The sequence below is a fragment of the Botryllus schlosseri genome, chromosome 2 (genome assembly GCF_051294905.1).
Source record: "Botryllus schlosseri isolate E-star chromosome 2, Bs_hap1, whole genome shotgun sequence".
Classification (NCBI taxonomy): domain Eukaryota; kingdom Metazoa; phylum Chordata; class Ascidiacea; order Stolidobranchia; family Styelidae; genus Botryllus; species Botryllus schlosseri.
In genome coordinates, this window is record NC_137237.1 from 39,190,806 (window position 1) to 39,206,928 (window position 16,123).

The 16,123-nt window shown below is 39.6% G+C and overlaps 1 protein-coding gene across 2 annotated transcripts; it reads left to right on the forward strand.

The window, feature by feature from the left end:
• Nucleotides 1-4: 4 nt before the first annotated feature.
• Nucleotides 5-10,463, forward strand: LOC145434633 (uncharacterized). 2 transcript variants are annotated; one of them, XM_080311977.1, is made up of 7 exons: nucleotides 5-2,471; nucleotides 5,095-5,259; nucleotides 5,969-6,280; nucleotides 7,261-7,413; nucleotides 8,047-8,364; nucleotides 8,428-8,487; nucleotides 9,128-10,463. In XM_080311977.1, the coding sequence occupies exons 2-7, from the start codon at nucleotides 5,247-5,249 to the stop codon at nucleotides 9,427-9,429; spliced, it is 1,158 nt and encodes a 385-aa protein (XP_080168103.1). In that variant the 5' UTR covers nucleotides 5-2,471; nucleotides 5,095-5,246; the 3' UTR covers nucleotides 9,430-10,463. The 2 variants fall into 2 exon arrangements, with proteins under 2 accessions (XP_080168103.1, XP_080168102.1); XM_080311976.1 differs by lacking the exon at nucleotides 5-2,471 and adding an exon at nucleotides 4,014-4,805.
• Nucleotides 10,464-16,123: the final 5,660 nt, after the last annotated feature.

The following is a 16,123-nucleotide window of genomic DNA, read 5'->3' on the forward strand; positions in this document are numbered from 1 at the left end:
GCTTGATTAAACTTTATCAATTATCGTGCACCCGTCATCTGTCCTGTGCGAATATCGGGTATAGGCTAGTGATGAACAGCAACGAAATGACCATTCTTGAAAATAACATCTTGGCCTACTCTTTATGTAAAAACTGGGAAGTCTTTAATTATTTCAAAGTGAAAACTGTAGCTAAATTTCTTGAAATACGCGGTCGTGTCTTGAAAATACGAGCCGTCTATTTGATGTGAAAGACTGCCGAAATTCAATTTCCACGAAGATTGGTAGAGGCGAATATATCGCTAAAACGACACCGTTCGGCAGACCTGATCAACGTGCGGCCCGCGAAAGGTTGCTTGGCATTCACTACAATAATCCTGCTTTTTAAATGTTGATGCGTGGACAAAAACAGTAAGGTGTATCAACCAAACTGAAAATTCGTTTACTTTGAAGCCTGTTCATTGATATGCCACGATTAGTCGATTACGCTGCCGACGTATCTCATATATGCGTAATCCAGATTCAAAATGAAGGCAATGTGGCAAAGTATGAGTAACAATTAAATTCACAAGAAATCACTCTTTCCATATAGCTTAAGTTATTGGGTGTCCAACTCAACTTGCATCACGTACCGGATTCATACCTTCAGATTGCTCGCGGGCCTCACTAGTCAAATGATTCCATAATAGTACCTCAAAACTTCTGCCCCTGATTTTCGTTTGAGTACTTCATTATCAAGCCTATGAACATAATAGTATATTATGTTATGTTACGGATCAGGGGTTCTATGGCAATAATACGATGAATGGGCGGTTGAATACCGTTATAAACGGTTGAAACAGAGGCTCTCGCGATGATATGAGTTGTCATATTTCTATGCACCCTTGGTTTTAGTCGTGTACTGGCGTCACGCGAACTCTGTATCCACTTTTTTGCCCTCTCGAAATAGGGTGTCAACGAGGACGACTTGTTCCTAATCGTGACTAAAGTGAAATCACATGTCGGATATTGTTATGGCCAATGAACATACTCTATCATTTGCTGTCGTGAGGGATTATTTAATGAAAGTGTTTCTTGTTGAAATCCCAACATTTGCTATTAGAAATATGCTCGATAATACACGCAATTTTCAATGTACTGAAAATTGCTTTGCGGGCCGTATGGTTGACAACCCTGGTTTTGGTCAAACCTTTGTTGCCATTGTAACATTACGCATTACGCATTGTTACGCGAGGCGTTTCCAAATCTTTAATTTGTAAAACAAGTCAATCAGTGCTAGCGATTATTATATGAATCCTATCTATCTCCCATAAAGGATGAACGCCTGAACTGTAAGTCAAAAAGAGATAGCTGAAATTCAAAGGTTCAGTGCACTAAACATTTGTATACTGGAGTTAGGGGTAACCCGTGCTTTTAGTTTTTGCCGAGCATGTCGCTGAGATTAAGGATTTCAATTATGACAAAAACACGAAACAGTCGGTCAAGGAAGGGCGAATATCAGAAAAACTGCAAACTTCGCTCAACATCAAGGCAATTTGAGCTGCATTCTGCTCGGAATGTAGCTACCAAGACAAGCTTTTTACTATCACATATACATTTCAGTGCAGTGGTTCTCGAACTGGGGGCGTGAAAGCATCTGAACGGGGGCGCGACGTCGAAGTTAAATTAAAATTTTTTCGCGTTTCGTGCGATTCACCCCCAGCTTATAGTGTATTTTTGCTTTGTGTATTGTAAGACTCTGAATTTACAGAATTCCCTCATCAACAACCACAACATTTCATGCCATCAAACTATCCGTTGTGATTCCAAGCATTCTGGTTGCTCTTTTTAATATGCTGTGATATCACGATATTATTGGGCGCGAAATATTTCACTATCATAAAGAGACGGGCCTAAGAAAAGTTTGAGAACCACTGTTTTAGTGTCTTAATAGATGAACGCGGATAGGGGTTTAAAGAAAGGTAAAAATGTATCATGTTCAACATTGATTCGAATCGTGACGGCGAATAGATATTATTTTTTTTTTATCTAACACCCACTTTCTCATTACCTAACACCAACATATTCACTGAGCAGCATTTACTAGCAATGTAATTAAGAAATAAAATTAAACTAATACGCTGGAGAATATAGCTAAAAAATTGCACTCGGTCCGCCAACGTATTTCTATTGCTCATTTGGCCCGTGGAGAGAGAGAGAGAGAGAGAGAGATGATATTCTTTTTCTCTTGCACCATCGAGATACTTTGACGACGGAGTTGCGATACGGCTGTGAGGTCATATAGTCTGCGCCCCCGTTTTTTTCTTCTCCATGCTAGCCGTGATTGCTGAGCGCCTAGCAGGACAGCTGCGGATATCAATTTTCGTGTCTTTGGTATGACCCGACCTGGAATCGAAACCACGACCTACCGATCGAGAAGCCGGACGCATAACCACTACACTATCTCGCTCAGAAGAGGAAAGCGGAAAATAATTGCCCACTCCTGCCTTTGGGTATGATCGCAACATATATTTGACATCTAAATTGAGAAACAGATTTTTAGTGAATATATAATGTCCACCATAGTCATTTCTAGCAGCTTATCTTATCTGTAATAGCAGTTATACATATCACAGAAAAAATGGATTTTTGCAAACAAATCTTATCCGAAATCCCAAGAAAACACATCTAAACAGCAATATGTTTGCTTGCTTAGCCAATATTCATAATGTTTCGACTACATTGGTCTATTCACACCGGTACCTTATTTTTGATTCCGTATTTACCTAATTGTAGCACGACCACTTCTAGACTTTTCACAAGACACCGCTTACGCGGATCACGTGACTAGGAGGAGCCCAGATAAACCTCCAACACCTAGGCAGGAATTCTGGAGTCGACCTCGGTCGGACTCGAACTCCCAATTCATTAGTGTTGCAGCAGTGAATCATATCACTATGCTATCTCGCTACACAGCAATATGTTTGTATTAGTACGACATTGGCAATTTGGAAATTGAAATGAGTTTTCACGGTAGAATATTTCATCGAAGACGGCCGTGCTGTTTATGTGAGTTGTGAAATTTTAGCAGTTATGAAGCGAAACTGCCACGTGATTTCTGCAATCAAAAAAATACAAGTTGAGTTATCTACCATATAGCATTGAAGGTTTCGTGGACCCCCTGAAAATGCTTCGCGGACCCCGGTTGAAAACTAGTAGACTAAGGGTTGGTGAACAGCGCAAGGGTTCGTCAGCTTAAAAATAGTTCAGAACCTCGGTCCTGGGGTAGTGATTGGCAACCTGAAATTAGCTATAATTAGTTAACCGGATATGTTTATAACAACTTTCGCTAGCCTTGTGCGTTGCATTTACCGATGATCTATATATAAGCATATAAGGACGTCGATGAATAGCTTTTATCCGCTTGAAATAGACCCGAGTGTGATGTTTGGTCTACTGCTGAACAAATAGGTCGCAACCGAAACGGGTGTTTACTCTACACACCGCACACGCTTCATTCACAGCACAGCAAATTTTCCTGTCGTCTGGGTGGGTATATTGCCTGATAGTATGTGGGTTTCCACACGATCATCACCATATTAGCGCATATAATACAGGCAGATGTCAATGAAGCCTGTTAGGTTATTTTATGCATGCTTGATATCTTCATGAACTCAACATTATGCCACTGGTAACTTTGGTACTTTCCTATCTATGTACGCGGTCAGAAACGGCATGAACTGTGTGTGCTTTTCGACATTCTACAGGGGATTGTGTCCATACCAGCGTTTCTGAAATGGATATGGTCTCATTAAACATCCCATTTCGCATCTGTGGGGTTTGAAGCCAAATTACCTTGAAACCTTGTACTGAACCAAGGTTTGTTTTTGATGTTGCTTTATGCACCAATCTTATGAATCGAATGATCACGAAAACAATATAGGCTATCGCCTGTATTTAGGTCAACTAGTCAGTGTGTACATTTATTGAGACCAAAATATTTTACCGTAAAATAACGTCACAGATGCCATGTTATATAACAATCGGATGTATCGACCGAACCACAAAAACTAAATTTGGGGGAGGACAAATAGTCTTTAACTCTATATCTCTAGGATGCTATATGTATGATTTTCAAAGACTATGTAGTTTTCAAATTATGTGCATGTCCTGGCGTAAACCGTCGTCATGAGGGGTTATTCCTGGGTATGCGTATGCATCTTGCAATTTTTGAATGATTTAAATTTTAAAGAATCACGGATGTATACAGGATTAAAAGCTATGTTTCTAGGAAGAGGTATAATCGCTATCATGTTCCACTCTTATTATAGAAGTAAATTTTGTCAAACTTGAATATGTGGCTATATCGATGAGTCAACGAATACAGGTTTACTTTTAGCCTACGGTTTTTACTGGTATAGCTGTCTCACTACATTGTATATCTATTTTGATGGGGTACTGAAAATAAATACTATACTATATAGTACCTGGTGTCTCATAGCCAATTCAATAGCTAACCCTGATTGGGTTTCACACCCATGGACGCACTAGCAACGAATTATACGGTACAGTCATGTCGAAGAATCTACTGAGAGAAAAACCAACAGAGAAGCGGAGTAGGACTACGTCAATCTAAAAGTCCGCGGGGAATTCCTACGCATATTGTTGCAGGGGAAACTAAACCATCGGCGTATGAACTGTCTCTCTCTATATATAGGCTACCTCAATGTACACTCTTCATTCAATCAGCCACTGAATTGATCACTTAAAATTCAATCGTGAAGATATAAAGTAAGCAGGAGCTTCGATAATGCTGAGTTGCTGTGTAGTATTGGTCGCTTTTACAGGTAATATATCATCCAGTTTCATCACACTACCGAAGCAATAGGAATAGATTCAGTGTGGTTAGTGAATGAAACAATTACAGAGCCCTATTGATCGGTGTATTATCATCGTTAATAGACAAGTGGTCAACCATTGGGATTTTATGAAGCGTTAAGGTTTATACTTTTCGCTTCATTGCCCGTTACTCACCTGTGAGCAAATATCGTATGTAACAGCGGCACATAATATTCAGTTGGTCTGTGTGAGATTCTTTTGATAATCATCGGTATTGACTCTATTCGTTCTATTCAGCCTTTGCCGCGTCTCAAGATCTGAAGTGTATAGGGCGAGATTTATGTACCGACACTGTATCCGGAAAAAGCTCCACGTGCGCGAAATGGGGTTACGCGTGTTGTGTGGTACGGGGTGAAATCCTTCAGCTATCGAAGGCCCCAAGAGGAACGATGTGCTGCCATGGTACGTGAAATTAAAATTACAAGGAACAGCTAGAATCTTGCGTCATATTCATATTATATTTTGTGGTCGAAGAGATAAATATGACTTTTATGTGATATAGGTTTAGTATCAACTTCTTTAAATCGTCACCATTATTTTACCCATTGGTTTATACATGTTTTATATCAGTGTTTCCTAAAGTACGGGTCGCGAAGGTACCAAATTTGTGTCTCGTATACGTACCAAAATGATCATTACACGAACGTAATATTTGGAGAATTTCTGATCTTAGTAAGGGCTCATATTGTGTTTTAATGCGCGGTTTATTACAATGATTGATAAGCGCCAGTTACTATGATGGAAAGGGTCGTGATATTGACACCTAATTGAAAGTTGAGACTGGGAAAGGTTGGAAATTATTCATGTATGCATACGCAAATGACACAATACAACAGAGTTGAATACTACGATAAACCTTAACCGCACTATCACATTGCATTAATGACTTTATTGTATAATACATTATGTTTCATAGAAATGTGTTGAGTGCTACGACTGGTTGTTTGCACGTTATCTGTATCATAGGCACAAAAAATCGTTGCACGCTAACACTAAAATGTATCACTTTCGATGTGTGAGGTTTCTTGGGTCGCTAGACATTGATAAAACTTACCTGACAAAATTTGGTTCACGATATAAAACGGTTGATAACCATTGTCTTATTGTAAAGGTGTCGGACTCTACAACATGCAAACTCATCTATGCCGAGAACACACAGTCGTCCAAAGACCAGGCGTGCGACATTGTCCGTCAAGCCAAATTTTATACAACCCTTCTACGCAAACATGCTGTCAGGCTACCAGAGACAGTCAACCGACAGTTCATCTGACTGAGCCTAACGGCTTATGCTGCGGATCGGATTACGTCAGTGCCTCATCAAAAGGGTGTTGCGACGGGAAGCCTTACGACAAAAGTACGGAATGTTGTGAAAGTTCGAGGGTGATGCCGAAGGAAGTCTGCAAATTAATCCGTAACGAAAGAGGTATATGTCCCATATTCTTGAGCTAGCCGATAGAATACTGTACTTAGGAAAACACCGTTAAATACTGCCGGTAAAGTAGGCTACGTGTGCTTGCGTGGGTATTTAATAGTTTAGGTTCTACGCTATATTGTGAATTTCTCCCGACCTATTGTACTTGGGTAGGTTTTCCCCTTCGACAAACACCTTTTCCTATTGTCGGTATACGAGCGTGTAGTCGCACAGTTGGATATAGGCTACTGGTCAGTGGTAACTAGTTCATGACTTGAGATTATCAATGGAGCGTTATGTACGTTATACGCAACTCATCAAACCTGGACAACGAGAAAATTTTAAGCTTTTCAAAATTAAAGTTGCAGTAGAGTTATAGCTATACATATTGTTCGAAATTAAATTAGAATTAGAATTACCGAATTCGCGAAAACTCGGACATTGAATCAATTTCCGTTAATGTCAAATTGATAATTCATAGCCTACTAATGAGTATGAGAACAGCAAATGTCTGAACATTGGGCTTGACTCGCTTCGCACTATATAGCTCTCCTGTAGCATATACAGCGAAATCAGATATTAGATTAGAATTAATATTAAAACATAAAAACATTGTGAAAACTGGATCGAACTTGAACTTCGCTCTAATTAAGTCTAATTGGAAAATTACAATTGTTTAGGTGTTTATGTGTGACCCAGGCCACCAAGTATGATCAAAATTGGTGGTGTGGAAGATTAGTATTGATAAAGGTAGACTCGAGCCACATTTAAGCCTCCGTATAGATTTGTACATGATAACCACCGTCATCAACAAATGCTTCCCATGTCTTATTGTATACAACTATTTTAAAGATATGTATACGACCAATTGGTTGTAGCATATCGTCTTTACCGGCACGATGAAGCACAATATTTGCTTTTGTCAACCTATTCCTCGTCGGCAACCGCCGTTCAGTTGTGTACCCACCAGTAAAGATTCATTTGATTTGCAGACAACGGTATAACTTGCGCCGGTCCCTCTATATGCAAAGACGAGCACACCGGCGAAAAGTTTCAATGCATAGAAACAGATTTCGAATGCTGCAGATTCTCGGACGGGAGTGTTCAGCTCGTCAATGCGCCGAGAGGGACAAGCTGCTGCCAAGGTATGATATCATCGTGACACTGTCCTCATAAGCACAATACAGAAATGAGTGGAATCGGTATTCTGATATGTAAATCTGGTCGGAGATATGGCTTTAAATTCCAGTACAAATTCAAACCTTGAGTTATGTCGTATCATGGTAATGTCAGTTATCAAGCATGATTATTAGCACACCCAATATACTTCCACTTGAACATTATTTCAGCAAAACTACATCCTTTTACCACTTTGAATTCGAGACGTAAAAAGTAGGTACCCTCCACCAAATCTACTTTTAGAAGCTACATAATGAACAACTTTAAAGACCATCCATTTTCTACTTTCCCTGGAAATAGTTTTAACATGTCTTGAAAATCGCTACTTCTACTCGTAATGAAGTATAAATTTACGACGTTGCTCTAACTTGAGTAGAAATGCGGCCCAATACTTTGAACACCGCGGAGTAAACCACTACTGTAATTCCATGTTAAAATCCTAATCACGGTTACCAATATCGTAGTGCACTTCTGAATCGATGCTCATCACTGGTATATGTATACTATCACTCATACCGGCTTTATTCGTGAAACGTCTCAATGAAGAAATTTGTCTTGGAATCTTCAATGTAATTATTGCAATATCTTCATCTCTACAGGAGCCGGTATGTACAATCATCAAACCCACGTTTGCTCCCGTGGGTCAGTCATCAAGAGGCCGGACACTTCACTCTGCTTCAACAGCGCCCTTTTCTACAACATAAATACGCAAGTATGCTGTTACGCTACTGACAACACGCCTGTCGTCCACATGAAAAACCCCGACAAGTCCTGCTGCGGGGCTCACTACATACGCGACTCGACCCAAGGCTGCTGTAACGGCTCCCCGTATGACAAAAGCACACAATGCTGCAAACGCAAGGATGTTTTTCCGAAGCACGTGTGCGACAATAATTACACGACTTGCCCGCCAAAAAGTAAGTGATTGACTATCAATTTTCAGTGGGCCGAATTTATAACAATAACAAATTCTCTAACAGATTGCACCCTCGATGAGAACGAATTTACCGCGGATTCGAATCTAAAGGGAGCCTTATATGGTGAGTAAAATAAGTAGTTGTAATGAGAAACCTGTATATGTACTTCAAGATACTTTTGGAGTTTCATAACTCCATTATACAATTGAATAATATTTTCTTATTAATATAAACCCGAATATTTCCGACTGACACTCGTCAGGGGTAATCGTAAGCAGCTAGCAGATAATTGAAAAGAACATTGTATACCAACAACGGTATCGCCGAATATGTAGGCTACCGTAATACAGGAGCTATGATAGGAATCACAATATCGTTGTCACACTCTTATAATCCCTTAATAGAGTCTGAATCGTAATAAGTGTGACACAGCAAAATGCCTCACAGTATAGAACGACGCAAACTAATACTCCGTCGCTTAAATTGTTTTTTTTGCAAATGGTAAATTCTATATATATTTTGGTGTATCAGTTGTAATCACAATTTCATCTCCTGCGTCTACTATAGTTGTTCTAGTATTCTGACTTTTTGTCATGTATCATCATATTCGCTATTGAATGTCCTCTTACTCGTAACAACTATACACAAATTAGTAATGGAGCGTTGAAACAATTCAACTTTACCTTATATGGGAAGCTGGTCCGATTAACTAAATACACACTATAACGTGCTTCGCTAACTGGAATGCGTTTTCACTATTCAGTTTACTCATTTCAAGCGGGGGAAAGCGTCAATTTCAAACACGACTACGCATTTTTCACTGTCACGGACGTAAAGCAACTGAAGGGTATCGCCAAAGGAAAAGTAACGTCAACCGAAAATGCCAGGGTAAAGAGGTTGGGACTATGGAAATGTGGATGCTCCGCTGATTTAGAGGATGGCAGACGTTACATTTTATTCACGAAGTCTCGATTGAGATCGAGCTCTTCGCGATTGCGTGAAGGTAAATTCCACATCAGCACTGTGGAAAACTCGGCGGCACTCTTGCAACTGTTCAATTTGTGATTGTCCACTCGCAAGACAAGCAAGCGATTCGCGACGTGTTCGAACGTCCAAAGAGGATGATTGCGAACTGGAGTTAGTTGGTGGCGCACCATTCACGCAAGCGTGATCGAACGGGCTATCACTTCACGAAGAAACATAGCCAGTCAATGCAGTAAAATGTTTGTTTTTTTTCACGGTAAATCGCAATCTTATACAAAACATGGATCATTTTTAAAGTTAATTAAGCCACATTCTGCCATAGCTGCCAGTGATTACACGTTTTGACGTCTACCGCTAATATTTACTTATGATTTCAAATAAGTAGCTAAACCCAAGTTTTATCTGCACTGTTATTTTATACATCCAATTGAATAGTGACACTGCGTTTCTGTGAAGACAACAACACCGCCCCAGCAATAGCGTACGACAATATTTATTTTTTATAGTAATTTATATAAGGCAATTTTTTTTACGAATTTTTTGTTTACTTCATATGCATATATATGTAGGCCTACATGTAACGATCACTGTGTGACGTAAAACAGCGCAATATTTGCCATTCCTAAAGCTATTTCAACAATCTATACTGTACTTAGGTTATATCACGATTTTGCACGCAATTCTTTCTCACGACATTTTTGTACCCTCCATCATAACTCTTCTTGCCTATTCCCAGTATTTTTCTATGACATTCCAATGGATGTTGCGCCAATCATTTTCAGATAAGCTGAAATATATCTGTCCCTGCAATCTTTTCATGTGAATAATAGAAATCATCGCATTGGTAACGAAGTTTTAAGAGACTCTCCTTTCAATATAAATTGATGACAAAGCAAAATTACCTGCTGCTTAATAGTTGCGGAAGATATATTTATGATGTTTTGTTGCGTTTCTCGCTTATTTCGTTTATACATTTTCAGGTTAAATACGCATCATACATCACGGCTATGCAGTGAATAATGATCGATGTATTTTGAAGCTTCTAGATCACAACGTGTTAATTGATATTCATATGCATAATTTTAGATAGATATAAATATATATATTGGAAAGTGTCTGCATAACGTACTGTCAATTGAATGGTTCGGGCATGAAGCAAGCTGGTTATTTATTGAGAAGCTCAATGCAGGTTCGGTGCTAGGCTTTGTCGATTCTCATTTGTTAAAGGTGATGTATCTATCTATGATTTGAGTGGGCATGTGCTTCGATAGTGCTATACATTGGTAATTATAATACCGCGTAAAACTGGTTTGAATTAAGATTAGCGGTTTGGGTTAGGATTGACGCCAGGATTCGTTTTGGGCTTGTAAAGTCACATTCGTAAGTGTCGCAACCGCGAGAAGCATATCGTTAGTCAGGTCAGTCCAGTACAGATTTGTAGTTGATCAATTTCTAATCAGCATGCAAGATTATGAGGTAATGCAATACGCACTAAAATAATTCGGGACTTGAGTAGTTGGTGGGACTATCATATATTATTGATATGCAAGCTACACAATACACATTCACGGATTTCGCCTGTCGCGATAAAATACGGGGAATATAACGGTAGATGGTGACTTGTTCAGCAATCGAAAGGAACTTGAGGCATAGAATCACTCCGATTCTTCACAGTGCGGTATTCAATTTATGTCATGTAAACACGAACTAATCGCTCTGGGATGTTGTAAAACAATGGGAGTCGCATCATAACTTCCTGGCGGTACATTTCGTCGGGAAATACAACGGTAGCGTTAACGTCTTGAGCCTAAACGTCAATTTGTTCAAGAGTTGTGAGAAAGTAACTAGTAGAAGAAAATGATATATTGGAAGTGCAGTGGTCCCAAAGTGATTTTTGTGGGAACACGGGTTAAATATGGTTGGTAGAGTACCATTAGTCTCTGTGAAAACCAAAACTACGAAATACCAGTCTGGATACACGACAAAACGGCACCCACTCTCAACACGTTCATCTCTGACGCACGATATACAAAGCTACACCCAATACATTGAGTGTCTTTGATAGAATTATCAACACCTCATTTGGAAAACAACAGGAAGTACTAGCATCAACTATACCGCCAATATATCGCGTATTTGGTTGTATTCAAGTAAAATACCCGATGCAGTTTGGAACGTCATTACATTTGGTGCAACAATTTCGATTACGTTTCAGTTTTACTAGTACAATGACACGATTCTTCCTACGTAGATGCCCTGTAGAACACTAAACACATATGCGGCGAATTTCGAATACGAATCCAATGCATATAATCTCCAATAACAGAATCATGGGTACCACAAGGCAGTGTTGGGATCAAGTCACTACCTTCGAGTCACGAGTCATCTCGAGTCATTGCATATTTTGATTCGAGTCAAGTCAAGTCAATCGATTTTCGATGGTGACTCGAATCAATTCAAGTCACTCGTTTTTTGGAGATGACTCAAGTCAAGTCGATTTAAGTCAAGTCAAGTCACGAGTGAAGTCACGGTTCAAATATAATTGAATTTTCGAAGTATGAGTGATGATGCAAAGACATTACATTTAGGTGACAGGGCGGAAGACAGATTAAATGGCTATATATTTTGAATCAAATAACGAATATAAAGTTGAATATATATGCAAAAAGGCGCTGTATCGATCACGCACATTTAGAGCTGTTAATAAAATGTATGAGTAACTGCATACAGCTACATGCTACAGTCTGTTATTATCAACCATAACAGAGGACCGAATACGAAGCCTCGAGAAGTTGAAATAAAATAATATGGTACAGCACACTACCCATCTACACATCCGCAAGAATATATTAACGCATAAACTATGTTCGTTCGATTTACATTATACAAGAGAGTTGGTAAAGGTGGGGACTTCGTAATGTAAGCACTAAGCCGTCTAAGAAATAAAGATAGGTTTCTATTGGATTAATCTTCTACTACGACATCGTATGCTGTGATAGTTTCGTTTGCGGTCAATTTACAATCGGTGAATGACTGGTTGCCCTCACAAGTGACATTGGCGTATCGCAAACAACCCGAACATACACAAGATACAGTGATTTAATCGACACCGTTTACTTGATGACAAGAAATTGACTCGTAAATTTTGCTTCGCGTCACGAGTCAATTGACATTTTTGACGCGCCGAGTCAAGTCAAGTCATTTTTGCAAAGTGATTCAAGTTAAGTCAAGTCAAGTCATACGAAAAAGATGACCCGAGTCTGACTTGAGTCAAGTCTTGACTCGAGTCATCCCAACACTGCCACAAGGCAACATGACAGGATCACTCATTATTAGCCAACGACGGCCAATTCGCGGCACCTTGTACCGAGTCGGCACCTTGTACCGAGCCGGCAACTGCGAGCGTAAACCCAAGGTCAGTTGCTTGTTGTCTCAGAGTAGCCGGTTTCAAATCGCAAGGCCAGTGCAAACCGAGCAAGTTACGCAAATATTAATAAAATTAAGTAGATCGGATTCGTGTTTGACGTTCGTCCTACATGTTTACTACGGGATGTATAATATAGCACCAATAGCCCGCATCTCGCGCTGTGCATTTGTAGGTACGTGTTCCCGTTGGTTATTAGGAAAAGTGAAAAGTAGCTTGTTGCTGTTTTCGTATTCATGGTGTTTTGACCTTAGTTGCCATTCAAAACCAGGCCTCTCTGTTCTTTAAAGTGGTTCCTAACACATTTTTAGGCGACTCATTCAAAACAATATTTCAGAACGGTAAGATATTGCGACCCATACAAACACATCTGGTATTTTAACGATCAAGTTGTCACGCAATTTTGAGGCAGAATGATTTCGAACAATGCACAATGTTTCAACTTGAATACAAGCCATAGGGTATATTATTTGAGGTTTAGTGATGTCTTCAAGTTTTCAACTATATTTATTGTTATTTTTGTGGATTCGGATACAATATGCCTGAGAAGAAGAGACACAAATAATAAATCTGGCTACCTATAAGCTTGAGTCGTGATACATCCGTTGAGATATACTGCTTTAGAGTGAATTCTGATCCACCGGCTTGAACGAACCCTTTTGATCTGGGTCAAGACGGATCAGAGGGCAAGATGGAGCCTGGCAGAACCTCCATCACGAGTTCAGGAGTTGACACGGACGGTAACAGATTGGCGTTGCAGTTGTAGAACGTTCTATTGGGCTATATCGATATTGGAATGTTGTTTTTTCATATACAACTATTACCGCTACTATTTACTTATCTAAAGAGCACTCATCGTGTCATTCGGATCGATGTGAATTGTGAACTTTTTCGATAACGACATCGGTTGCGAGGCTCATTATAGGGGATTTTACAGTGCGTCTCACGCTATGAATACTGACTGTTGCCGGTGGATAGTGTACAGCTTCAACAGAAATCTAGAATATTAAGTCGCGATAATATTAGGATGTTACTGACTGCCAGCATATTCCAACACTATACCAGTGATTCAAATACTTCTTCAACTTATGGCATGCCAGAGAAAATATAAAACGCTCGCGGCACATTCTACAAAAGAAAACATTTTTTCACTTGTCAATGAGAGGGACCTGCCCGCGTCTCTTTATTCGAACACACAAGACAGAAGTGAAGTTGCATTGTGGACAAACATACCCGTATTTTGTCGACAATTCCAAGTTAATTGCTGTCAAAACATAATATTCACAAAACCACGACGACGAGATTGATGATTTAATTTTGCTGCATTTTCATAGATCAAGCAATAGGATGTGAAAAAAGGCAATTAAAACTCATTCAGCTTTTTTTTATGGAAAACTTTTTTTTTAAATCAAATGCAGAATTTAATTATTTATACAGTTCTCTTCCAAAATTCCCCAACAAATTAGGCGACACATCTGAGAACCTGCGGCTATACACACTTGTGTGCATCGGAACACAGTTTGGGAATAAGTGAACATTGACGCTCAGCCAAGCGCATCAAAATGAATTACAATTCACTGGCAAGTTAATAGTTGATCGTTAGATTGAGACACTGGATAGGAGAGGTGGTAGGAAACGAAACATATCTACTTTTTCGAACCACTCAAGCACTTTTGATCAAGTACTCAAGTAATATCGATTTGTTGTCATATCAATTCAACTTCCGATAAACCGCTTTTTAGTCTAACCTGATTATTTCATATATACTGATTTTTTCAAGTATGAAAACTAGTCTGGAAATATGTGTGCATTCGTGTTGTGTCTGAATGTCATGCCAGCTGTATCCCGCTAACTGAATCCATGCATTTGTAGCGCCATGTGTCATTTCAGCTTGTGCTGACGATGCACCTTGCTACTCCGGATATCCACCTCCAATTATATCAGCTGAAGGTATATGTCCTCTCGAACAAATCTACTTTTCCAAACTACCTACTTGGGGACTTAACAGACCTTCCAGACGTTCACTGCCTAGTTCCACTTGAAGTCGTTGTGACATGCTTCGGAAAAAAATAATTCTAATCGTAGTATGTAGGAATTCCCGATGTTACTCCTACGTGAGTACAAGCCCTAACTATACTTCTATAACATTGGCTGGGTAGTGGACATACTTCTATTTCTGCTATCTCGAAGAATGCAATTCGATTTCGGAATACATGCAGATTTTCACGTCGTTATTCACGACATTTGGAAGTAGATGGGATTAACAGACGAGCAAAGTCATTGAAATGGATAAGGTATTAATCCACCAATACAAGGAATAAATCGTATCTAATCTAACCGTTAAGTTTAAAGCAGTGATTCCCAACCGCGGCCCTGTATTTATAAAATACACTAGCTTGGCTTGGAGTATGCAGTTTTTAATTAGGATTGCAGGAAAGTCGTGAGTAGACTGCTATCGTTACGCCCCTGCTGTTTCAATGCGATGTGCCATAACTTTCCAGTTGAACGTGCAGTAGCTATAGATATAGGTAAAGACAGGACCATAACTGCCGTACGCCAAACCCCTAATGGGGGGGGGGGGGGGGGCGAGCTTCAACGGGGCTCAAAATAATTCCTTGAATTAGCCTGAATTATAGAGTATTTTTTGAAAATTTATGCATCTTTTTCAATTTTTTTGCTCTAGGCGTGATTTCATGCTGTTACATATTTTGATTTTTAGGTACTCATCCCCGAGAAAAAATGCGCAAGATTTATAGCAATGGACATTGGGCATATCTGCGTTGAATATTACCGCGCCACGACGCATCAAGACATATTAAGTTTTAGGCCATGTAACATGCGACTCTAAGAAGTGTGTCAGAACGATCGGCGGCGAGAAAACTTCGGCTGAACAGGACTGCCCTGTTGCTGACCAAAAACTTCGTTATATATACAAAATACTGTCTTGGCAATCTGAACCTCACGAGACAAATACTATCCCGCAGGGAAAAATCATATTCCAGTGAAGAAATACCAATTTGAAATCGTGTGCGTCTCTTAGTTCAGAAGCCTACGTTTGGGCGATTCTATATTTTTTGATGTAGCAGACTGGAGGTCACGAAATAACATGTTACGGAATCATACTAATGGGTCCTACAGCTTCTAAGACACCTCCCTCAGCTCTACCGGTAAATCTGATTACGTGAACAGCGAGGACAAGAAATTGATAGCAATATATATGCAATTCTCGATCATGTTGACAGATTTTATCATGAATTATCGAAAATTTTCGCGCTTCACGCTGGCTTACTTGACGGTACGACTAGTTTCCTGGCAAAAGCGAACAAGGTGATTCGGGTAGGTTTATCAACC

Excerpts from the sequence above, each read along its gene's own strand:
- LOC145434633 (XM_080311976.1), top strand. The coding sequence starts at position 4,769 with ATGCTGAGTTGCTGTGTAGTATTGGTCGCTTTTACAG. Across the intron at positions 4,806-5,094 it reads AGTATTGGTCGCTTTTACAG|CCTTTGCCGCGTCTCAAGAT; the intron begins GTAATATATCAT and ends CGTTCTATTCAG. Across the intron at positions 5,260-5,968 it reads AGGAACGATGTGCTGCCATG|GTGTCGGACTCTACAACATG; the intron begins GTACGTGAAATT and ends CTTATTGTAAAG.